Raw genomic sequence first — 19,714 nt, forward strand, 5'->3', positions numbered from 1 at the left:
TCTGAACCTGATACTCAGTTTTAAATTTCATAGTTTGGTTTGTTCCAGGATGATAGTTTTAAGGGAACTATATCCTAAGTAGTTGCTGATTTTTGCATTACCCTAAGTTGGTAAACAATCTGCTTAGCATTAGAAATTCAACACATTTATCAAATGAGTTTTATAGTATTCTAATTTTATGGTTCTATTTTGGCAGCATATTCTGTTTAGTATCAAAGTAAAATTGCAGTAAATTTATCTTCCATAATACTTGGTTAGTTCTGTTTATAGTACTTTGATTACAGTAAGCACAATATGCCTATTTGTTTCAAAGTATGACGAGGTATAAAGTAAGTTTTCAAAATGGAAACGATTATGCTTTTTGGCACTTATGCATAACCTGCTGCAGCTGTCTTCACACACAGAGTACAATTTTTCATCTTGTGACCTGATCTTATGAGAAACAGATCTGCTATTATGTTTAGCGTTTTCCCAGATGGACAGAATTAAACAAAAATAGGAAAATACTAGCACTGAGACGTAGCTATCACTGTCATAGACTACAACTGAAGACAAGTAAAAGGGTGATAATTTGAAGAAGTGCAAAGATGGTAATTTGAAGAACATTCTGATCATAAACTTGTATGATAATAACAGCAGATCCATAGTGAATATAGAGCTAAATCCTGGACTTTTTTACAATATCAGAGAATATAAGTGAGGAAAATACAATGGACACTTTGCACGCAGCTGCTTTTTGCATTTTTATGAAGTACACCTGGAATTTAGACTACAAACCTTTTTGATTACCTCCATTTAATAAAAGAAAGTAGTTTGAATATGCAGCATTTTATTTACAGAGCATGCTGTGTCTAACAGTTCTCTTTAAGAATGAGCTGTTAGTGGACTTGTTTTCTTGTCAAGTAATTGCAGAGTCTTGGACAAGCCTGTTATGAACATGCTCACTGCAATGCAGAGCAGAATTTTTATCCTTTTTTTTCATAATGAGATTGTGAACAATGTTCATAAAAAATGATGAGGATATAATTATAGTATGCAATACTGTATGTAATATGTAGTATTTATAACTTATTAAACTCGACAAAATGGTCTCAAAACTATAGCATATACAGGTAGCTTATGAACACATACATGGAGCGTATGATTCAATTATTTGGAGTGTTGACTAATACTTTCATAGCATCAGTGTTCTCATTGGACTGATAGCCCTGATAAAATATACAGGTCTACGCTCATTTTGCAGAATGGTAAGGAACCAGAGTGTCCAAGGTTATTGATTTAGTAACTAGAAATGTTAAATGTTACTGAGCAGAATTTTAAATTTATGGTCATTTAATTTATTCTTGTTGGCACTTGCACTTCAACTCAGCTATACTTATATGCCAATCTGTTATTCTCTCACACTCTATAAATATTATAAAGGCTGTAAAAACATGAGAAATATTTTGCGTATGTGATCATAACCAGCATTATAAATAAGCTTTTTTTTCTAAACATAGGAATGCACAGGTGAAGTATCTACTGGAATGTGGGGATAGTGAAGAACACGAACCATGCCACCCCAGAGTATTCAAAGTATATTAAAAAGCCCTACTTTGTGGGGGAAATGTTTCTTCCACTTTTTTGTTCTACTTTTTAGCCAGGCCTCTTCTAACTACTGAAATTAACAGCGTATTGTTCAGGTACTGTTCTCTCTCAGAGCGATAAGACCTGTGTCTATAGGTGATGCCAAGGAATGGTATGCAGAGAGCCTCCTGCTTATACTTATTGCTATAACACCCAAGGGCAGCTCACTTTGTTACTTGCCTTGTTGGAGGGTCGGAAGCGGAAAAGCATAGACGGGGGTTGCAACTGCGAGGAGATGCAAACAGGACAGGTGACCCAAAACTAGCCAACAGGGTATTCCATCCCATCTGCTTCATGCTCAGTATAAAAGCTGAGGGATCAAAGGGTCAGCTCTCTTTCTTCAATGGCTGGTGTCCGAGGAGGACTCTGTCTTTTCGTCTACCTTTGATCCGGAATCCAGTTCCCATCTGTCACTGAGTCCAGTCTGGGACTTCCCCAGTGCCAGTCAGTGATGTGACTGTCATCTTGGGAGCTTGATACGGTTTTACATAAATTTCATTATTTTATTTTTTATTTTATATTCATATTTCATTGAAGTAGTTTAGTTCCTTCTAAACTCATATGTCTCTTTTCCCCTCCTCTGCCTCTGTCTTTGAAGAGGGGTAGGGAGGAGCATCTGTCACTCGCCTGGTAGCCAGTTCGGCCTAAACCATGACACCCGCTCCAAAGGGTCCATGTCTTTCCTGTGCTGAGGGCTCTAGAGCTGGACGCAGTAGTCCAGGTTGGGTCTCACCAGAGCAGAGTAGAGGGGCAGAATCATCTCCCTCAACCTGCTGGCCACGCTTCTTTTGATGCAGCCCAGAGTACAGTTGGCTTTCTGGGCTGTGAGCACACATTGCTGGTTCATGTCCAGCTTTTCATCCACCAGTACTTCCAAATCCTTCTCAGCAGGGCTTCTCAATCCTTTCATCCCTCAGCCTGTATTGATATTGAGGGTTCTCCTCCTGCACCCACATGCGGGACCTTGCACTTGGCCTTGTCAAACCTCATAAGGTTCACATGGGCCCACTTCTCGAGATTTTCTGGGTCCCTATGGATGGCATCCTGTCTCTCAGGTGTATCAACTGCACCACTCAGCTTGGTCTCATCGGCAAAGTTGCTGAGGGTGCACTCAATGCCACCGTCTTTGTCATTGATGAAGATAAACAGTTTGGTCACAATGCACACCTTGATCACTTGTCACTGATCTCCATCTGAACATTGAGTCTCTGGATGCAACCATCCAACCTATTCCTCATCCACTGAAGAGTCCACGCAACAAATCCATGTCTCCAGTTTAGCGAGAAGGATGTTGTGGGGGACCATGTCAGAGGCCTTGTAGAAATCCAGATAGACAATATCCTTAGCTCTTCCCTTATCCACTGATGTAGCGACTCTGTCATTGAAGGCCAGTAGGTTGTTCAGGCAGGACTTGCCCTTGGTGAAGCCATGCTGGCTGTCTCAAATCACTTCCCTGTGTTCTGTGTGTCTAAGCATAGCTTCTAGGAGGATCTGTTCCATGATCTTCCTAGGCAGAGACATGAGGTTGACAGGTCAGTAGTTCCCAGGGTACTCCTTTTTACCCTTTGTAAAAATAGGTGCAATGTTTCCCTGTTCCCAGTCACTAGGGACTTCACCTGGCTGCCATGACTTTTCAAATATCATGGAGAGTGGCTTGGCAACTACATCAGCCAATTCCCTCAGGCCTCTGGGATGCATCTTGTCAGGTCCCATAGAATTATGTATGTTCAGGTTCCTCGGGTGTTCATGAACCTGATCTCGTCTTACAGTGTGAAGGTACTTTGCTCCCCTAGTTCCCATCTTTCCATCCATATACTCGAGAGGTGTGGGAAGAGAGGTTGCCAGTGAAGACTGAGGCAAAAAAAATTGTTGAGTACCCCAGCCTTCTTGTCTGTTGTTACAAGTTGGCCAGTCTTGCTCATCAGGGAGGTATGCTTTCTTTGACCTTCCTTTTCTGGCTGACATACCTGTAGAAGCTCTTATTATTATTCCTTGTGCCCCTTGCCAAATTCAGCTCCAGCTGTGCCTTGGCCTTCCTGACACCACTCCTACACAACTGGGCAGCGTCCGTATGCTCTTCCCAGGATACCTGTCCCTGCTTCCACTGCCTGTGCATTTCCTTCTTGCCCTTTAGTTTGACCAGCAGGTCTGGACTCTGCTGTGCTTGTCACTTGTCTTCCTGTTCTGATTTCTTACACCTGGGGATCAAGAGCCCTTGTGCTCTATGGAAAGTGTTCTTAAAGATCTGCCAGCTCTGTCCTTCTCCCTTGTCCCTGAAGGCAGTTTCGCAGGAGTTCCTATTGACTAACTCCTTGAAGAGTTGGAAGTTTGCTTTCCTAAAATTCAGGATCCTGATTCTTCCACTGACCCATATCCCTCAGGACTGCAGACTCCACCAGTGCATGATCACTGCAGCTTCACTTCTGACCCTCATAGTCTTACGTATCCCAGCACAGTGTCTCCCCCAGAAATTGCAGGATGCGCTTTTACTAAGCTGCAAAGGTCTGTATAGGAGCTGATAATGTGGAGTATTGATTTACAAGAACGATGTCCCACTGCCAAGTGTTAATCAGCATTTCACTGATATACGGCAAGACAAGGGAAAAATTTCTTTAGCCCTAGATATTCTTCTCCAAACTGTAATGACAGTTATGGTCTATATCGTATTAGAAAATTGTTGCATGGAATATAGAAGTCAGGTGCCTGGAGAACTGTGCTGCGCAAGAGAGGTCAGTCCCCTGTGCGGATGAGGAAGATCCAGCTGAGTACATCACTACCTTTTGTTGGGAGAGATGCGCTGTGATTTTTAAGTCTTTGGAAGCTCTGGGAGGCAAAACCTTTCTCAAGCTCTCACTAGTCCAAGGGAGGCCTGTGTTGCCTTTCAGACAATACCTAGTGCCAAAGCTTATTGTGAAAATATTTCTTGGTCTAGTTACCATACACTGGTACATGCCTTATTGCTGTATTTGCTTCTGCATGCTTTCTAAAAGCTGTTTTTGTAATAATTTTGGTTATGGGACCTTGTTGTTTTCCATCTTCCACTGTGTATTCTGCTAATTTTTTTATTTTTTTTAAAGTTAATAAGTGGAAAATCAGGAGATAGCACCAAAGTGAAACAGTGCTGACGAACTCAGAATAATGTAACTAGAAATTGAGGTACAATAGTTAATGCTGCATCGCTTTTAAAACCATTTTTAAAAATAAAGACATTGCTGATTAAAACATTAGTGAAGCCCTTGATACTTTGTATTTTTTATAAGCAGATATTTTTATCTAAATTGTTAAATATGTACTAATAACATATTGTGTACTGAGGGCTGTATTCTGGGATGTAGTAGTATTTTATTTTCAGCTAACATTCCTAAACAGAAATCTATTAGTAGACTGTAAAAGTGAAGTGCTGCTATACCATATAGCAAAGAAAAATTCCCGTGAGTTTTTTCCTAAAGGAGATGGTGCAGATTCTACCTTTTTTCTAAATTTGATTATTTGAGATTTGTACATAGTATTGAAGTAGCGTCTAAGCGGGTTCATTATCTGTCTGCCAGAAAATGAGGATCTCTTTTTATTGCAGTTGCAAATATTTGGGGTTTTATATGTGAGTATCTTATTTCTTCTTCCAAGTCTGTTAGAGCGGATGATGAGCAATATAGTTACTTTGAAAGGTAATTATTACAACTGAACATTGAACTGAGGAAAATGGACTTCATACTCTACTTTTTTGTCTCATATTTGTCTGTTCATTTGGAATTGCAAACACATTAGTACTGACAGAGTTCAAGTTTATCACACTGATTATACCTCTTTGAACCCTTGAGCTCTTCCTGGTCTAAATAAATTCTGCACTTCTGTACTTCTGTCATCTCTTAGTTAGAGCTCCAATTTTCTTGTTTTTAAACTAAGGATAAAAGTGTTGTGCAAATATCACTATATTCCCAAAAGTTTTCTTGTTGTATGGCTTGGGTTTTTTTTTGGAAAACAGTGATACTCCAAACCAGTAAATTTCTCAAGCATTGTAAATAAGTCTCTGTACTAGAAGTATGTAAAGATACAGTGCTTTTTTTATAGTTGTGCAACCGGTCAGTTGGCTCGTTATTTTGTTGGGTGTTTATTCTTTCACTTCTCCTCTTGGATGTTTATCAGAACAAGACAAAAATGTGATTGACATTTCATCTCTAAATAAGATGTTTAGATGTACACGAACGCACAAAATTGTGTGGCGACTACTTGCAGATTGCCTCATGGACCTGGGTTTGGCTACAGTCTTTAACTATTAGGTTCATCTTCATGCAAAAATTGAGTTACAGTCAATGGTTATATCACTAAGTGGTAACTATTTTCTGTCCTTCACCCTGTTAATACCAGAATTGCTGCTGGTTTGGCTGATGTGGGACAAAAGATGTATGCATGGAAAAAAGTGCTTTACTTTTCTTGTGAATGTCTGTTCTGCTTTCTTTCTCATCTCCTCTAAGATCAAGAGTTCCACAATAATGCCTCTAAATTGATGTTTCTTAAACGTTGTTTTGTATGTGTTAAATTATAACATTTCATAGCCGTTCCTTTACTGAAAAGGAATGACATGATAGGATCTTCAGTAAAAATGCTTAAAAGATTCAGAAAACAATGAAATGGACTTCTGTGCAGGGAGCTATTCACATTTCTATGTAATGTCTTTGGATGCATTAATTTGTTTATGCAGCAACTTAGAATATGTTATTGAAAATACCACACATGAAAAAGGAGAATTGAGTTTCATTACTTGAATGTAATTATCACACGCTATGTGAAACAGCCTTTTCTTGTCAAGAGCAAAGTAAAAGCGTTAAGCGTTATTATAATATCTCTTTTGATGTTTTTGTAGGATGGGATAAAAGATGAATGCTCTGTGCTGAAGCTGCAGCTGAAGGAGAGAGATGAACTCATAGCCCAACTTCGTGAGGAGCTGGTAAGCAGGAGAAGCTTTTTTTTTTTTAAGTTCATTTACCTGATAATGTCACTCATCGAGACCAGAAACTAAAGAAATACAGTTTCACACGCTACAGGATACCCAGCCTAAGGCTATGTTAGTCATTCAGATAAACACTGATAACACTGGCTGTATATTTCTAGGGACTTGTCAGCCTCTGAAGTGGCTACCATCTAGGTGCACTGCTAATGGAAGTTTCTTTTAAAAGATTGTGTTGACAGTTGTCTCGCAGTATCAAAGAGGGAGAGAAGTAGCACAGCACTGTATGCATATGCCAGAAATCTTGAAGGGCTGTGCGCATGTCCTGATGAATCATGAACACTTGTCCCATGAGCTGCTTTTCACATCTACAAGATTGTTCAGTAGAAAATGAAATACTTTTTTCTCCGTGATAGATGTCCTTAAATAACATAATAAATATTCTTACGCTTGCTCAACCTTTCCTTAGCATATGAGCTACTAACACTTGAGTAATAACATTTTAAGGATAGACAGAATACTCTCAAGTGACTGAGGTAAAATACGTGATGTAGCAATTAAAAAGCCTAAACACATGAAAATGCATTTTATTGTGCTATTAAGACTGTACTAACATAATTCTAAAATTTCTTTTTTGATGGAATATGATCAAAGCATGTACGTCTTCAGTGTTCTTAATTAAAGGAGAGAGATTTTTCCACCTCCTCTCTCACAAACAGAGAACTTAAAGACTCTGCAGAGAAAGCATGTAGGGTCACCACATTCAGGAAGAAATTCAGCACATACATTGCTTCCATGGAAGTTGCAGGTGTGCAGGCACCTGTGATTTTGTAGAAGCACCCTTTGGGAGATGGGGTTGTTTCCCTAATTAGATCTTAATTATCTAATCTAGCTCAGGGGCTTTTTGTGTCTTTCTGTCTCATGCCTGGTGGTTAGCTCAGAACTTGGGCAGAATGAATTCAGCTTCATCCATTACTGAATCTTTTATATACTAACCAAAACCACCAGTATGCTTTTACACAAATAGCTAAGTTTCAGGTTGCATGGGAAAAATGTAACGGTGCTCAAGGATGAAAGATTCCTTTGCTATATTAACATCTGCAAAATAAATACAGGTCATCAATATTCTTTGTTTCATATTTGGCTACATTAAGAAATGATGTATTATGTAATTATTATCTAAAATTAAATGACAAAATGGGACACAGGGAACATCAAGCTTCTGCACAGTCCTGGAGCATTAATTTTATATTAGTCTAGTTCAGAACATATGCTATTTAACTGGTCGACAATTTTGTCAGCGTAAAATTATCCTGTATTGATACAGTGAGCTGTACCTCATTTGCTGTTAACTGTTGTCAAAGTTCATCTGTATGTATGTCAGTTGCAGAAAAAAGTCCCACAGGGAATTTAGTTCTTATACCTCACAACAGACAGAAAAATACATCTTCCTAGGGTCATGAAATAAGGATTTCCAGATGAGTGAAAGTAAGTATCATGGATCTAATCCATGATTAACTGACTTCAGGTTTGATACTCTTAAGGCTTGTGAAAGAGAGTATGGGTGGGAGTCTTGAGACCACATTTAGTCATTTGAAATTAGGTTTTTAAAGGACTCAATATATCTTAGTTTCTCCTATTGAACTAAATAAAGATAGATTGGGAGATGACCATGCCAGAAGCTGGACTTAAGGTTATGAAACCTACAAAAAAAAAAAGGGGGGGGGGGGGGGGGGCGTAGCAGGTGCCCACAGGATTGGAAAAAAGGATTCCTGTGCATGAGGTGTGTAAATACGGAGTCAATGTACTAGCTTTGGCCATCTTTGTATTTTTTTAATCTCTACTGTGTATCCTCCTGTAATACTATTTATCTGTAAAAAGTTGGGGATTTTGTTTGTTTAAGGGTGTGGTGTTGTAAAGAGCTGCCAGGATTTCTAGAACAGCTAGAATTAAAGTGACAGTCCAGTAAAAGAGCTCACTAAAAACACACCTGGAACTTGTGCCAGAACTGTTCATTTTGACAATCTTCTGGAAAGAAAGTGACTGCATCACTTTGTTAGCATCCATGGGATCACTAAACTAAAGTCTAGTTGTTGAAGGATCTCAGCAATCCAAGAGGGGAAGCACCCACTCAGCTTGGGCTTTTCTGAAGTTAGACAGCTATGGAGGAGCTCTTTTCAACCACTGTTTTGGTCTTACGCATCTAAAAAGCCTCAGTGTACTTACAGTGAGCCCCTGTTGTTTCCCTGATGCCTGTAACAGGCCTGTATGAGGCTGAGGATGCAACTTGAAGTCCCCTGAAGAGCAGCAGGGCTCCAGTCCCTCTGGCCACCACCTCCTACGCTGCATATCCAGTGTCCTCTTCATGGAGGTGCCCTGGGCCCTGTCACCACGGCACTACTAAATATTGAGGTCCATCAAAAGATACACCCAGGGTTCCCTTTCTCTGGCTTGCTCTCGGGCTTATTGCAGGGCTCCAGACCCTTGGGGGAAGCTCTTGCTGCAGCTTTGCCCACCATCCTGTGGGCTAAGGAAGCCACTCCAGGTGCCGGGTGGTCGTTACAATTGCCTTTTTGTGGTTCTCTGCCATCCCAATGGGAGCTTCATGTGCTTTGCTCCTTGTTGCTTGTGCTTTAAGGAGCTGCATGAAGTGGACTATTCAGGGAAAGTAAGCTGTCTTTTTAGAGCTGTTAAAAATGAAGTAAATTAGAACTTATTGTTAGAAAATGCTGATAAAACATTTTTATTCACATATAAAATTGGCCAAAAATTGATGCAAAACATGCTTTAATAGTCTGCAAATTCTAGTTATTTATGTGATTGTAAGACTGTAAATATTAGGAAAGTGAATGTTTACAAAAGCTAAGTAGAACAGTAATTTTGGCTAATGAAACTGTACACCTTTTCACTTAGCTACGATATATTGCAGACATAGCACTTGATGGATAACTATCATTTTTATTCTTGTATCTTAGGGCAGCCCATGTTCAGAACGTTGTCATTCTGAATATGGAAATGTAACAGTTGTAAATACAACCTGCCTGTCTTAAAATCTTGGCTCCATGATGTTAATTCAGAGATAGCACTTTAACATAAAAATCAATTTGAGTGGGAGTCAGTTTTGTACTTCTTGAGAGAAGTGTATGAAAATCTGTACTTCCCTTGCGGTTTGCCATTAAGTTGGATGCTTGCATGTAGATTTAAAAGCCTTTGTTAATTAGTTTTTCTGCAGAGCTCTGCAACTAACCTAAAGTGAACTTCAGGTAAATTTTGACTCTCTAGGACCTTTTGTTCCTTTCTTTTCTGTATCTATTTTTTAGAGTTTTCTAGTAGCCTTCCCCTCCCCTCTTTATTATTTTTTTTAAAAATTTTCAAATATTCTTTAAGTATTTTTAACTATTTCTACCACATTTGAGTGCGTTATGAAGGAGACCTCGAACAGACCTGAGGGTGGAAAATGTCAGTGGAATATGAGCTGACTTGCTGTAAGCTGATGAAGCTTCAGAGCACCTACAACTGTTCTCTCTCCTCATTGCTGTCTAGCTCTTGAAGAGAGAAAAAGGTAAATCTTTGAGGAATGAAAATAGATGTTTAGATGTTCAACTACAAGATCCAGGTACAAAAGTGAAAATGCAAGGATCCCTCACCTCTGAGCAAACAAAGAACAACTTGGAATAGTCCCTTGCCAATTTTTGGGGGTTTTCTCTTCTTAGTGATAATTTTGGATTGACTCCCTTGGTCACCAGAAGTGTGTCTGACATGTTTAGAGGAAAAAGTCTACGTAGACAGCAGTGGAATTAATTCCTCTATTCTCTCATTGTCTCCTGAAAAATGCCTGTTTCAGGTATTGGAGGAGAGTTTGGCTTCCAAGATGCCAGGCATCCAAAACTGCTCTAAAGTTCCTGAGAAATGGTGAACCTGAGCAGGAGCTCAAAATCTGGGTTCAAAGCATCGCTTTGTCTCAGTGCTGTACTCATTCATGGAAATATCCTCTTATCCAGAAAATCAAAGAAACAAAGTCAGTCCATTCTTCACGGTATGGCAAAAGGTGTCATTCACTTGCTCTTGTTCTCTTTTTCACCTAAAATTAAAAAAAAAAAAAGAAAAAAGAAAGTCTCAGTTGTCATTGGACACAGAAAGATGTTTGAAACCTCAGCTGTCTCCTGCCAAGCTCTACTCTGAAACTGCAGCTCTGTGTACCTTTTACAAATCAATCTTTTTCTGCTACAGTGTGAGCACTTAAGATGACTTTAAGCAGAAAATATTTTCATGGTATGGTGGCAAAAATAACTGAGTGGTGCTTACAGTAACATTTATTCTACTGCTGTCATTGGTCCAGCAACATTAACACTGAAAAATGAGCGTTAGCAACATTATCCTTTCAACCTTGATATCCCTGTGTAACTTGAGTCATGTGTGTTGTCCCATCGAAATGAGAAATGTGCTGAGGCAGTTTGGGTGGATTCTGAGTGGAACTGGAGGCAAAACTAGGTCAGGAAATGAATCTCCCTTATAGCCCAGCTGTTGGCGGTATTTTTCTGCTGTGGAGGTGGCTCTTTATCAAATGTTAGACTTTTTACATTTATGGAATAGCTGGGTACAGTGCTAACTAAGTGAGCTTTACCTCAAGCTGTAGAAATTAATGCTTTAGGAATAAGTAGTCTAGAATCAGCTCAAGAAAATATAACTGCTCAATTTTTTGTTTTATCTTTGCAAATTGTAAACAAGTTCTACGTCCTTGTCTGAAACCTATGTTAAATTATTGGGGGAGGGGATGCAGAGGGATGCGTTTGTGGTGTTTGGTGGGTTGTTTTGTGGTTGGTTTGGGGTTTTTTTGTATTTGTTCCCCTCCCCCCCCAAAATGTAGTGTCTTTCTGGAGGACAGAATGATGGCAACCTTTGCTCTTTCCTGTAGGTTGATTTCAATAATGGGCAATTAACCAATTCCTGTACTTTTGAAGTATGGTGAAGATAAGTACTTGTTATCCAGCTTTGAAGTGTAACAGAAAGTCTGAGATGCACTTAAATCCTGCTGATGAACTGTTTACAGAAGGCACTCAGGTTAAGTATAAAAATCACCTCGAAATGTAGTTATGCCAATAGAGATGCCTTGAATTGTACAATCCTAGAATCACAACTTATTTTGACAGGCTAAGAGTGAGATTTGGAAAAATAAATTAATGAACTTGTGGTGAATACCCTTTTTTGAATTGTTAGGAAAAAAAATGTTATTAGTTCACCCTATTTTCAAAATTTTAAAAAAGTCACCCTTGAAATTGTACAGAAATTGGTTGATTCCTATTTAAAAAGAATAATTGTCCTTATATTAAAAAAAAAAAAATCTAGTTTAATTTTTACACCGATTACCCACTTGCTCTACATTCTGCTGGTTTGTAGTATTATTTTATGTTGGCTATTTTATGAGGGAATATTATAGACCCATGGATGATTTATATAAGAACAGGCAGTTGTAAGTACTTTCAAATCCTCTTTCTTCCTCATATTTAGGAAACATTAGGAGCAGAAAAGAAATAGATTAGGTGTACTTAAACATTATTAAAGTGTCAGGCTGCTTTCCCCTTTTTTTGCAGGAGAATTAATTGCACGTATTCCAGAAAAGGCTTATCTGAGCTGTAATTACTCTTTGAATCAGTTCTATGAGACAGACATGGAGTGTGAAAGTGGCAATATCCTATGACACACAATGGGGACTAGGCTCTGATTCCTCGTCTACGCCAGTCCCTTGATGAGAAGCTGCCAGTCAGACAGGATCTTTAATATTCCTTGGCACTTGTGGAGGTGATTCTGCATATGAGTTTAAGTCCCTATCACAAACCATTGTCATATTGTAGTGTTTGGCATAGATAAACTGTTGTCATTCGTGTAGTGTCTTCCTGGTCTCACTGAGATTCTGCTCCCGAGTATTTCATAAAAATAACACTGCAGAAATGAGGAAAGCTGAAATACAAGATTTGTCCAAAGGCTCCCTTGAGATACAATGCTGAGGCTTACACTCCTTTAATAATAGTGCACCACATATGCTTGTCTTCGGCAGCAGTGTCACTTGTAGACTCCTAGCTTCATGAGACGCGCAGCCTTTTATTGACAGTTCTTCTAATATAAGCAGGCAAATATGATCTGGCCTTACTCCAAAATCTCAGAGAAATTTAGTTTTTGGTTTATGTGAAAGACAAAAAGTAGGTCTCAATGTCACCATTCTTTTTTTTCACTTCATTTTTTTAACCAATTTGAATTAACCAATTTTAACTGTAATGAAGATATAAAGATACCCAACTACAGATCAATTTTAGGACAAATGGAAATGGCAGTGTCTTGGAGGTGTGGCGGGAAGGAAGACTCTCTGTGTTGCAGCTCATTGGCTTTGTAGACCTTACATACTTTTGACTGACATGTATTTTTAGAGATTCAAATTTCTCCTTAAATGAATGATGGTAGATTATAGAAGATTGTATTTCCTATGTAGCAACATAGAGTGTAGCGTTTGTTTTATACCATGACTGTGTCAAGGTCAAACTAGAGCTTTAATCCATGTCCTTGGAGCTCTGTGGAGCTAAACTGCTATGGCTCGCCTGAGGGGCTGACTGGGGCAGTCCTCACCGAAGACTTGCAAAGGGAATTTTCATGGTGAAAAACAGGATTTGCACCAAGGCTTGATGGGTAATTGAGGTAAAGAAAAATCCATGTTGTGTTATAAGCGCTAGAAATAAAGGATATGAAGAAGACAGCAAGGAGCCAGTGTGATTTTTGTATAGTTTTGATGCTCGAAATCCTGTTTGTTTTTTTTAATTCAGTTTGTGTTTTTCATATAGACATACACAGGTGCATGCACACACATATAAATGTATGTATATACAGAAATATGTATATATAGATACACAGAAACATGCACGTATTCACACACACACACACTGTCTCTCTTGGTATGCTTCTTGGTAGTTACTTTCCACTCAAGAATTGCTAACCTTTTTATGATAAAGAAGGTTATAGAAGGGAAGTTGGCTAAAAATATGGAAATTGTCTGTTGCTTGACATGCCCCTATATTCCTGATATTGGATAAAATCTCAAAGAAGTACTTAAGAGTTTGGCTTGCATGAAAGTGACTGCTGTCAGTATCATCTAGTGACATTCTATTCTGTTACGTGTGTTTATAAGAGCAAAAAGAAAAGTAACGTTGCTTAGAAAACAGATACATATATGCTAGAAAGCTTGTTTTTCTTCTTAAGATGAACAGTTTAATTTGTATGACTTCACAGCTTCAGTAAGTTGCTAAAGGCATCTGTGTGACATGTTTTTTCCACAGTCATCTGATGTGGATGAGTTTCAGTTTAATAAATGCTTTTTCCCCAGCTCTGCACAGCAATGTTTAATGAATCAACTGGTACTGTTGTTTCTTCCAATAATTAAATTTCTGGTTGGGGAAATATTTTTATTTTTGAAGATGCAGGGATACCTGTGCAATTCTAGGGATCTAATATAAGAATAATATTTTTCTTGCCCGCCCCTCCCTTCCTCCCCCTTAGAATTTAGTGTCTTGTCCATTTTCCTTTGCCATACCTGGGCGTGATTCACAGAAAAGTCTGTGCATCTGCACAGGTATAGCAAACATCACAAACAAAGAATCATCTATATTTTGATAGCAAAATATAATTTTTTGTTTACATTCTAGTGAAGTTCTGTAAGGACATGACAGTGTCAAGTGGTTTTCATCCTCACTTTTTTTTATAACTTTGCTGAATATTTTTCCTTCACTCACAGTATATTCCAGCATTTAAAGACATTAAATATTTTTGCCCGTGAGACATTTTGTCCATAGATGAGAATTTTAGAAAGAAAAATAGTAAACATCTATTTGTAAATACTTTGATGTAAGGACTGGGAAACTCTTCTTCAGACACTGAAAAGCTGAACTGCAATCTCTGTCCTTTCCTAAATAAATAACCTAGCAAGAAATTAGCTGTATTAATGTATTTGCTAGATCTCACTAATATTGCTTTACAGAAGCTGACTCCATAGATTCTCTCCAAGTTTTGTATGTTTTTCTTATTACTTAATTTCAGTTTGTATGTAAAGATGAAATGTTATTTGAGGTACAAGAAATTTAAGAGGTTTCATTTATCCTCTGTTTCAAAGGCTGAGTACTTTCTTACTGAAGATATATTTTATACTATGGCATCATGAATACTGCATGGTTCAAAAGGTGCTCAAACACTTCCTCAGGTGCTTTGTTTTCTCTGAGACAGTCTTTAGTGATGTTAAGTTGTTTTAGAGCTGGGACATGTATGTAGAGTTTTACTGTAGCTTTCACAGAAGGTACTGCTGTATACCCAGTTTGGCTGTGCGAAGTCTTAGCTCTGAAATTGGGCATGTATTTCTGTTATATCCTTTTCCATAGCTATTTCAGATTGAGTAGGTCTAGAAGCCAGGAAGTGGATGGAATGGAGACATCAAGGCGAGAAATTTTCCCATACTTGAGAGAAGTAAATTAAAGAGAATAAAGTGCTATTGATTTCTGGATTCGAGTAGCTAATCAACATCTTAGATGTCCTGTGTTATTTTTGCTAGGATGTGAGAGAAGGATGCTGATGCTAGACAGATAGCTACTGCAAGTAGTGCCATTTATTTCACAGAATTTAGAAAATTTTTTTTAGCATAGTAGAAATCTGGCAGCAAGAGGTAGGTTTTGATCATAGTGCCAAGCCTCTTTCTTCCATCCAGCTCTTTAATGCTCCACTTTGGGTCTGTCTTCTGCTGTTTTCATTTCCTGTGTCTTTCTTTGTCTTTTGAAGTATTGTTCCCTCTTCTTTTCTGTAGAAACCACACACAGTGTGAATTTCTTTTAATGTCCTGCGCATGTTTTATCCATTGTTTGAGAAGTTTGACTTGATGTCCAATTCTGGTTTTTGGGTGGAGACTGCTATTATTTTCAAGCTCAGTCATTCAGATTGGTGTTCAGCTGTAATACCTTTGACTCTCAATGAGATTTCACCAGTATCCCAATATAAAAAGAAGGGGGTGGACTCTGTGGCAAAGCTTTCATAAATGACCTGCTTATTACCCTGTATTTAAACTAAGGGTTTGGCAAGATAGGCAGTGGTCTATATAAATGCTTCATCACCCTTTGGGAAGAGGCAGATGACTGAAGTGCTGTAATGCTTTCGTGCTGAGTGGTAGTAAAAAGTGCCATGTAGGGTATCATGGATAAACAGTGTGTTACAAGACTATACACAAAAGACAAACTAGTGTCCTAGCCAAAAGCTAGCTTGCAAGTTACAACTTTCATTGGTAAATTCTTTCCATAAAATATTGCTCAAGTGATCTTTCGTATTTTGGCTCCTTTGATAGTTTAACTGGATGACCTTTTTACAATTCTTTATATTGTGATTTAGAAGAAGATAAAAAGGTAATATATGGTCATCAACAGAAAATCAAATAAAAAAAAAAATTATCTTACTGACTTTTAGCCATATATTACATTTAAATTACAAGGATAAGAAAATAAACTACTGGTTAATAGTAAATTAACTTAATCTCACAGATTATATATTTATTTGGTTTGTCTGGGATATTCAATTGTAAATATTTTTTCATTAAATTTCTCTGTATAGCTAGTAAAATAAAAGGAATAAACTGTTTCTTGCTATTCTTGGTTGAGTTCAGAATATAGAGTAAAAATACATCTTTTTTGGGTTTGGTTGGTGGTGGCTTTTTTTTTCAGAGCTATTGTTTATGAATAATTCAGTAAGTTTAAAATGTGCTTAACGTATTTTGGAGTTTTCTGGTAATAATGCAAGACATTTATCTTACATTTCCCAATTTGACTTACAGATGATATTGTTTTTCTCAAAGGGAACTCTCATGATTTACCAGAAGAGTAATAGAGTTTGCAGGCTGTGGTATTTATCAGAATTCACCGATTATCAACACAGGACCTTATAAAACCAGACTTTCTCACAGTGTGATATTTGTGTTCCAGCTTACAAATGAGGGTTTTGCCGAACAATGCTAGTTGGGCAATAGGACGCTGTATTAGTATGGTTTTGGAAAGAACAAGTGGAGCTATTGTACTAGTAGTGTGGTGATGAGAAGTAAGAAAAACAAACTGTCTTTATGTAAACTTGCTTCAGTGTGGATGGTGTACTTGTGGAGGAGTTAAGGTTAATAGGCTGGAAAAATAAGAAGTGGTGCAATTAAAGGATGATCTAGAGCAGCAGGGGAGCTCATTTTATTTTTTCAGCTTAACTGCCTATTTGTCATATTACTTTCAAGGGCAGGGTGATAGATTCTGAAGGGAAGGGTGGTATAGAAAGCACTGAGGATTTCTAAGTTGTCACTAGATCCACCCTTTAATACCATTGCAAACATAGCTGTGCTCAGCCTATAGAACTTGCCATGAAATGAATAAGAAAGCTTAGAACAATTTCTGAAATCTTGTGGGATTTGTTTTGTTGCATCTTGTTTAATTTATGGAAATGGAATTCAGTTCTTAAGGGACAAAGAGGTTTGCTTTTTTTTTTCTCCCTCCAGTTCAGAGCCACTGGGATGATGTGGCTCATCAGCTCCTTTCTCTCTACCCTCTCTACCCCTTCTTTCTACTAGAGAAGTTTAAGATATCTTCTCTAGTACTATTTGATCTGTATTTGTCAAATCAGAGTTAGTAACGTATATCTGTTTCTCTTGATTTTTAAACCTAAAATTCATGGACCATTCTGCTAGCCAGCAAAATTTAAGAAGTATCCAAGTAGTGAGCTTTTTTTTAATATGTAGTTATTACCAAAATCTGTTTTTTCTGCAGACTCATGTAAGCAGATTGAGGGGGGAAAAAGAGAGAATGCTAGTTTTTAACCAGTAAGGCAACAATTTACTGGGAAGTGCAAAATGTATGTAACCTGTAGGGAATCGGGAACCTGCATGTTGCATGCACATCCAGTTGTCTGTCTGCTTAGAAAGGAAGAACCCTAAAAGAGTGGCAAAGCCAAGGTTATGCCTTCAATAATTACTAATGAAACACGTCTGCAGAACAGGAGGCTTATGAAGTTTTTTCTTAATTCCATTTCATCTTTGGTTTTACCTTTTTATTAATGTTGTTAATTTATTTTCATTATTCAGGAGTTATTAAAACCTCCCATATACATGAAGTCCCTAATAGAAAGTTTAATGCAACAGGGAGATTGGTCTGATAAGGACTACATAAAATCCAGCATGAGAAGCGGTATGTACAGCAAAGGCACAGCAGTGACCATGTTTACAGAGAGCTGTTGATACAGGCAGTCAATTGAATTGCAATTCTCCCTGTGAATGCTGTTGAACTCCAAACATTTTTAAGTTTGGGCTATTCCATCTTTTCCCCATGCACTATTTACTCAATTACTGTGTTCAGTTGAACATGAATCCCTGTCCAAAGCCTACTGAGATAAAAAAATAATATAAAATAAAAAAACATTGCCCTGTAAGACCAGTTACAGAACATAATAAATAAAAAAACAAGGCAATTTATTAGCTCTCACATCTCCCAGCAGGCTTATATGGCAAATTCTAAAGTCCAAATCATCTGATGTTCATTTTTTTACCTCTCTGTCATTCCGCTATTTATTGGAACGCTGTACTGTATAGTTACTAATATTCTGTATGTGTTAGAATAGAATCTGGCCACAGTGTTTCAAAAATGTACCAAAAAACCATATGCAAATAAAAACTGTCTGTAGCCTATCAGGCAAGCTTCTTAGTAGAGACTACTAGAATAAAACTAGGTAACTTGAAATGATGGATAATTTAGATGAGAAGGACCTCAGGTGTGCTCTAGTCCCTACCTCCTGGCTCAAAGCAGGTTTCACTTCAAAATCAGTCCGGGTTGTTCAGGGCCTTTTCTAGCCATGTGTTGAAATTCTCCAGGGACGGAAACTCTGCAGCTTCCTTGGAAGACCTGTCTAACCAGTCATGGGAAGAATTTTTTTTTTTCTTGAGTCCAGTAGGAGTTTCTCTCATTGCAACATGTGCTGTTGCTCTTTGCTTTTCTCTGTGCCCATCTGAGAAGGATCTGGCTGCTTCTTTTCCATACTCTGTTCATAGAATCATAGAATGGTTTAGGTTGGGAGGGAAAGACCATCTAGTTCCAACCCCCCTGCCATGGGCAGGGACACCTTCCACTAGACCATGTTGGTCAAAGCCCCATCCAGCCTGGCCTTGAACACTTCCAGGGATGGGGCCTCCACAGCTTCTCTGGGCAACCTGTTCCAGTGCCTCACCACCCTCACAGTAAAGAATTTCTTCCTGATATTTATTCTACATCTACCCTCTTCCAGTTTGAAGCTATTACCCCTTGTCCTATCACTACTGGTAAAAGTGCCTCTCCAGCCTTCTTGTAGGTGCCCTTCAGATACCGGAAGGCTGCAATAAGGTCTCCGTGGAGTCTTCTCTTTTCCAGGCTGAACAACCCCAACTCTCTCAGCCTGTCTTCATATGAGAGGTGCTCCAGCCCTCTGATCATCTTTGTGGCCCTCCTCTGGACCCACTCCAATAGGTCCATGTCGTTCTTATGTTGGGGGCTCTGGAGCTGGATGCAGTACTCCAGGTGAGGTCTCATGAGAGTGGAGTAGAGGGGCAGAATCATCTCCCTCAACCTGCTGGCCACGCTTCTTTTGGTGCAATCCAGGATGTGGTTGGCTTTCACAGGACCTTGATCTCATTGCAATTACTGAGACGTGGTGGGATGGCTCACATGACTGGAACACTGTCATGGAGGGTTATGTTCTCTCTAGGAAGGATAGGCCAGCGAGGTGAGGCGGTGGAGTTGCTCTTTATGTGAGAGAGCAACTGGAATGTATCGAGCTCTCCCTGGGAACAGATGAAGAGAAAGTTGAGAGCTTGTGGGTAAGGATCAAGGGGCAGGGTAATATGAGAGACACTGTTGTGGGTGTCTATTACAGGCCACCTGATCAGGATGGGGAAGTTGATGAGGCCTTCTACAGACAGGTGAGAATCGCCTCACAATCACAGGCCTTGATTCTCATGGGGGACTTCAACTACCCTGATATCTGCTGGGAAGGCCACACAGTCGGGCATATACAGTCCAGGAGGTTCTTCCAGTGCATTGATGACAACTTTTTGACTCAGGTGGTGGAGGA

At 38.8% G+C, this 19,714-nt stretch overlaps 1 protein-coding gene across 2 annotated transcripts in view; it reads left to right on the forward strand.

Moving 5' to 3' along the window:
* Positions 1 to 19,714, forward strand: part of CCSER1 (coiled-coil serine-rich protein 1) — a 644,956-nt gene that overhangs the window by 306,158 nt on the left and 319,084 nt on the right. For both annotated transcript variants that reach the window (XM_009887738.1, XM_009887739.1), the window contains exon 7: positions 6,488 to 6,571. In XM_009887738.1, the coding sequence (XP_009886040.1) occupies positions 6,488 to 6,571 (84 nt within the window). The remainder of the gene's footprint in view (positions 1 to 6,487; positions 6,572 to 19,714) is intronic.

The sequence above is a fragment of the Charadrius vociferus genome, unplaced genomic scaffold (genome assembly GCF_000708025.1).
Source record: "Charadrius vociferus isolate BGI_N301 unplaced genomic scaffold, ASM70802v2 scaffold296, whole genome shotgun sequence".
NCBI classification, from domain to species: domain Eukaryota; kingdom Metazoa; phylum Chordata; class Aves; order Charadriiformes; family Charadriidae; genus Charadrius; species Charadrius vociferus.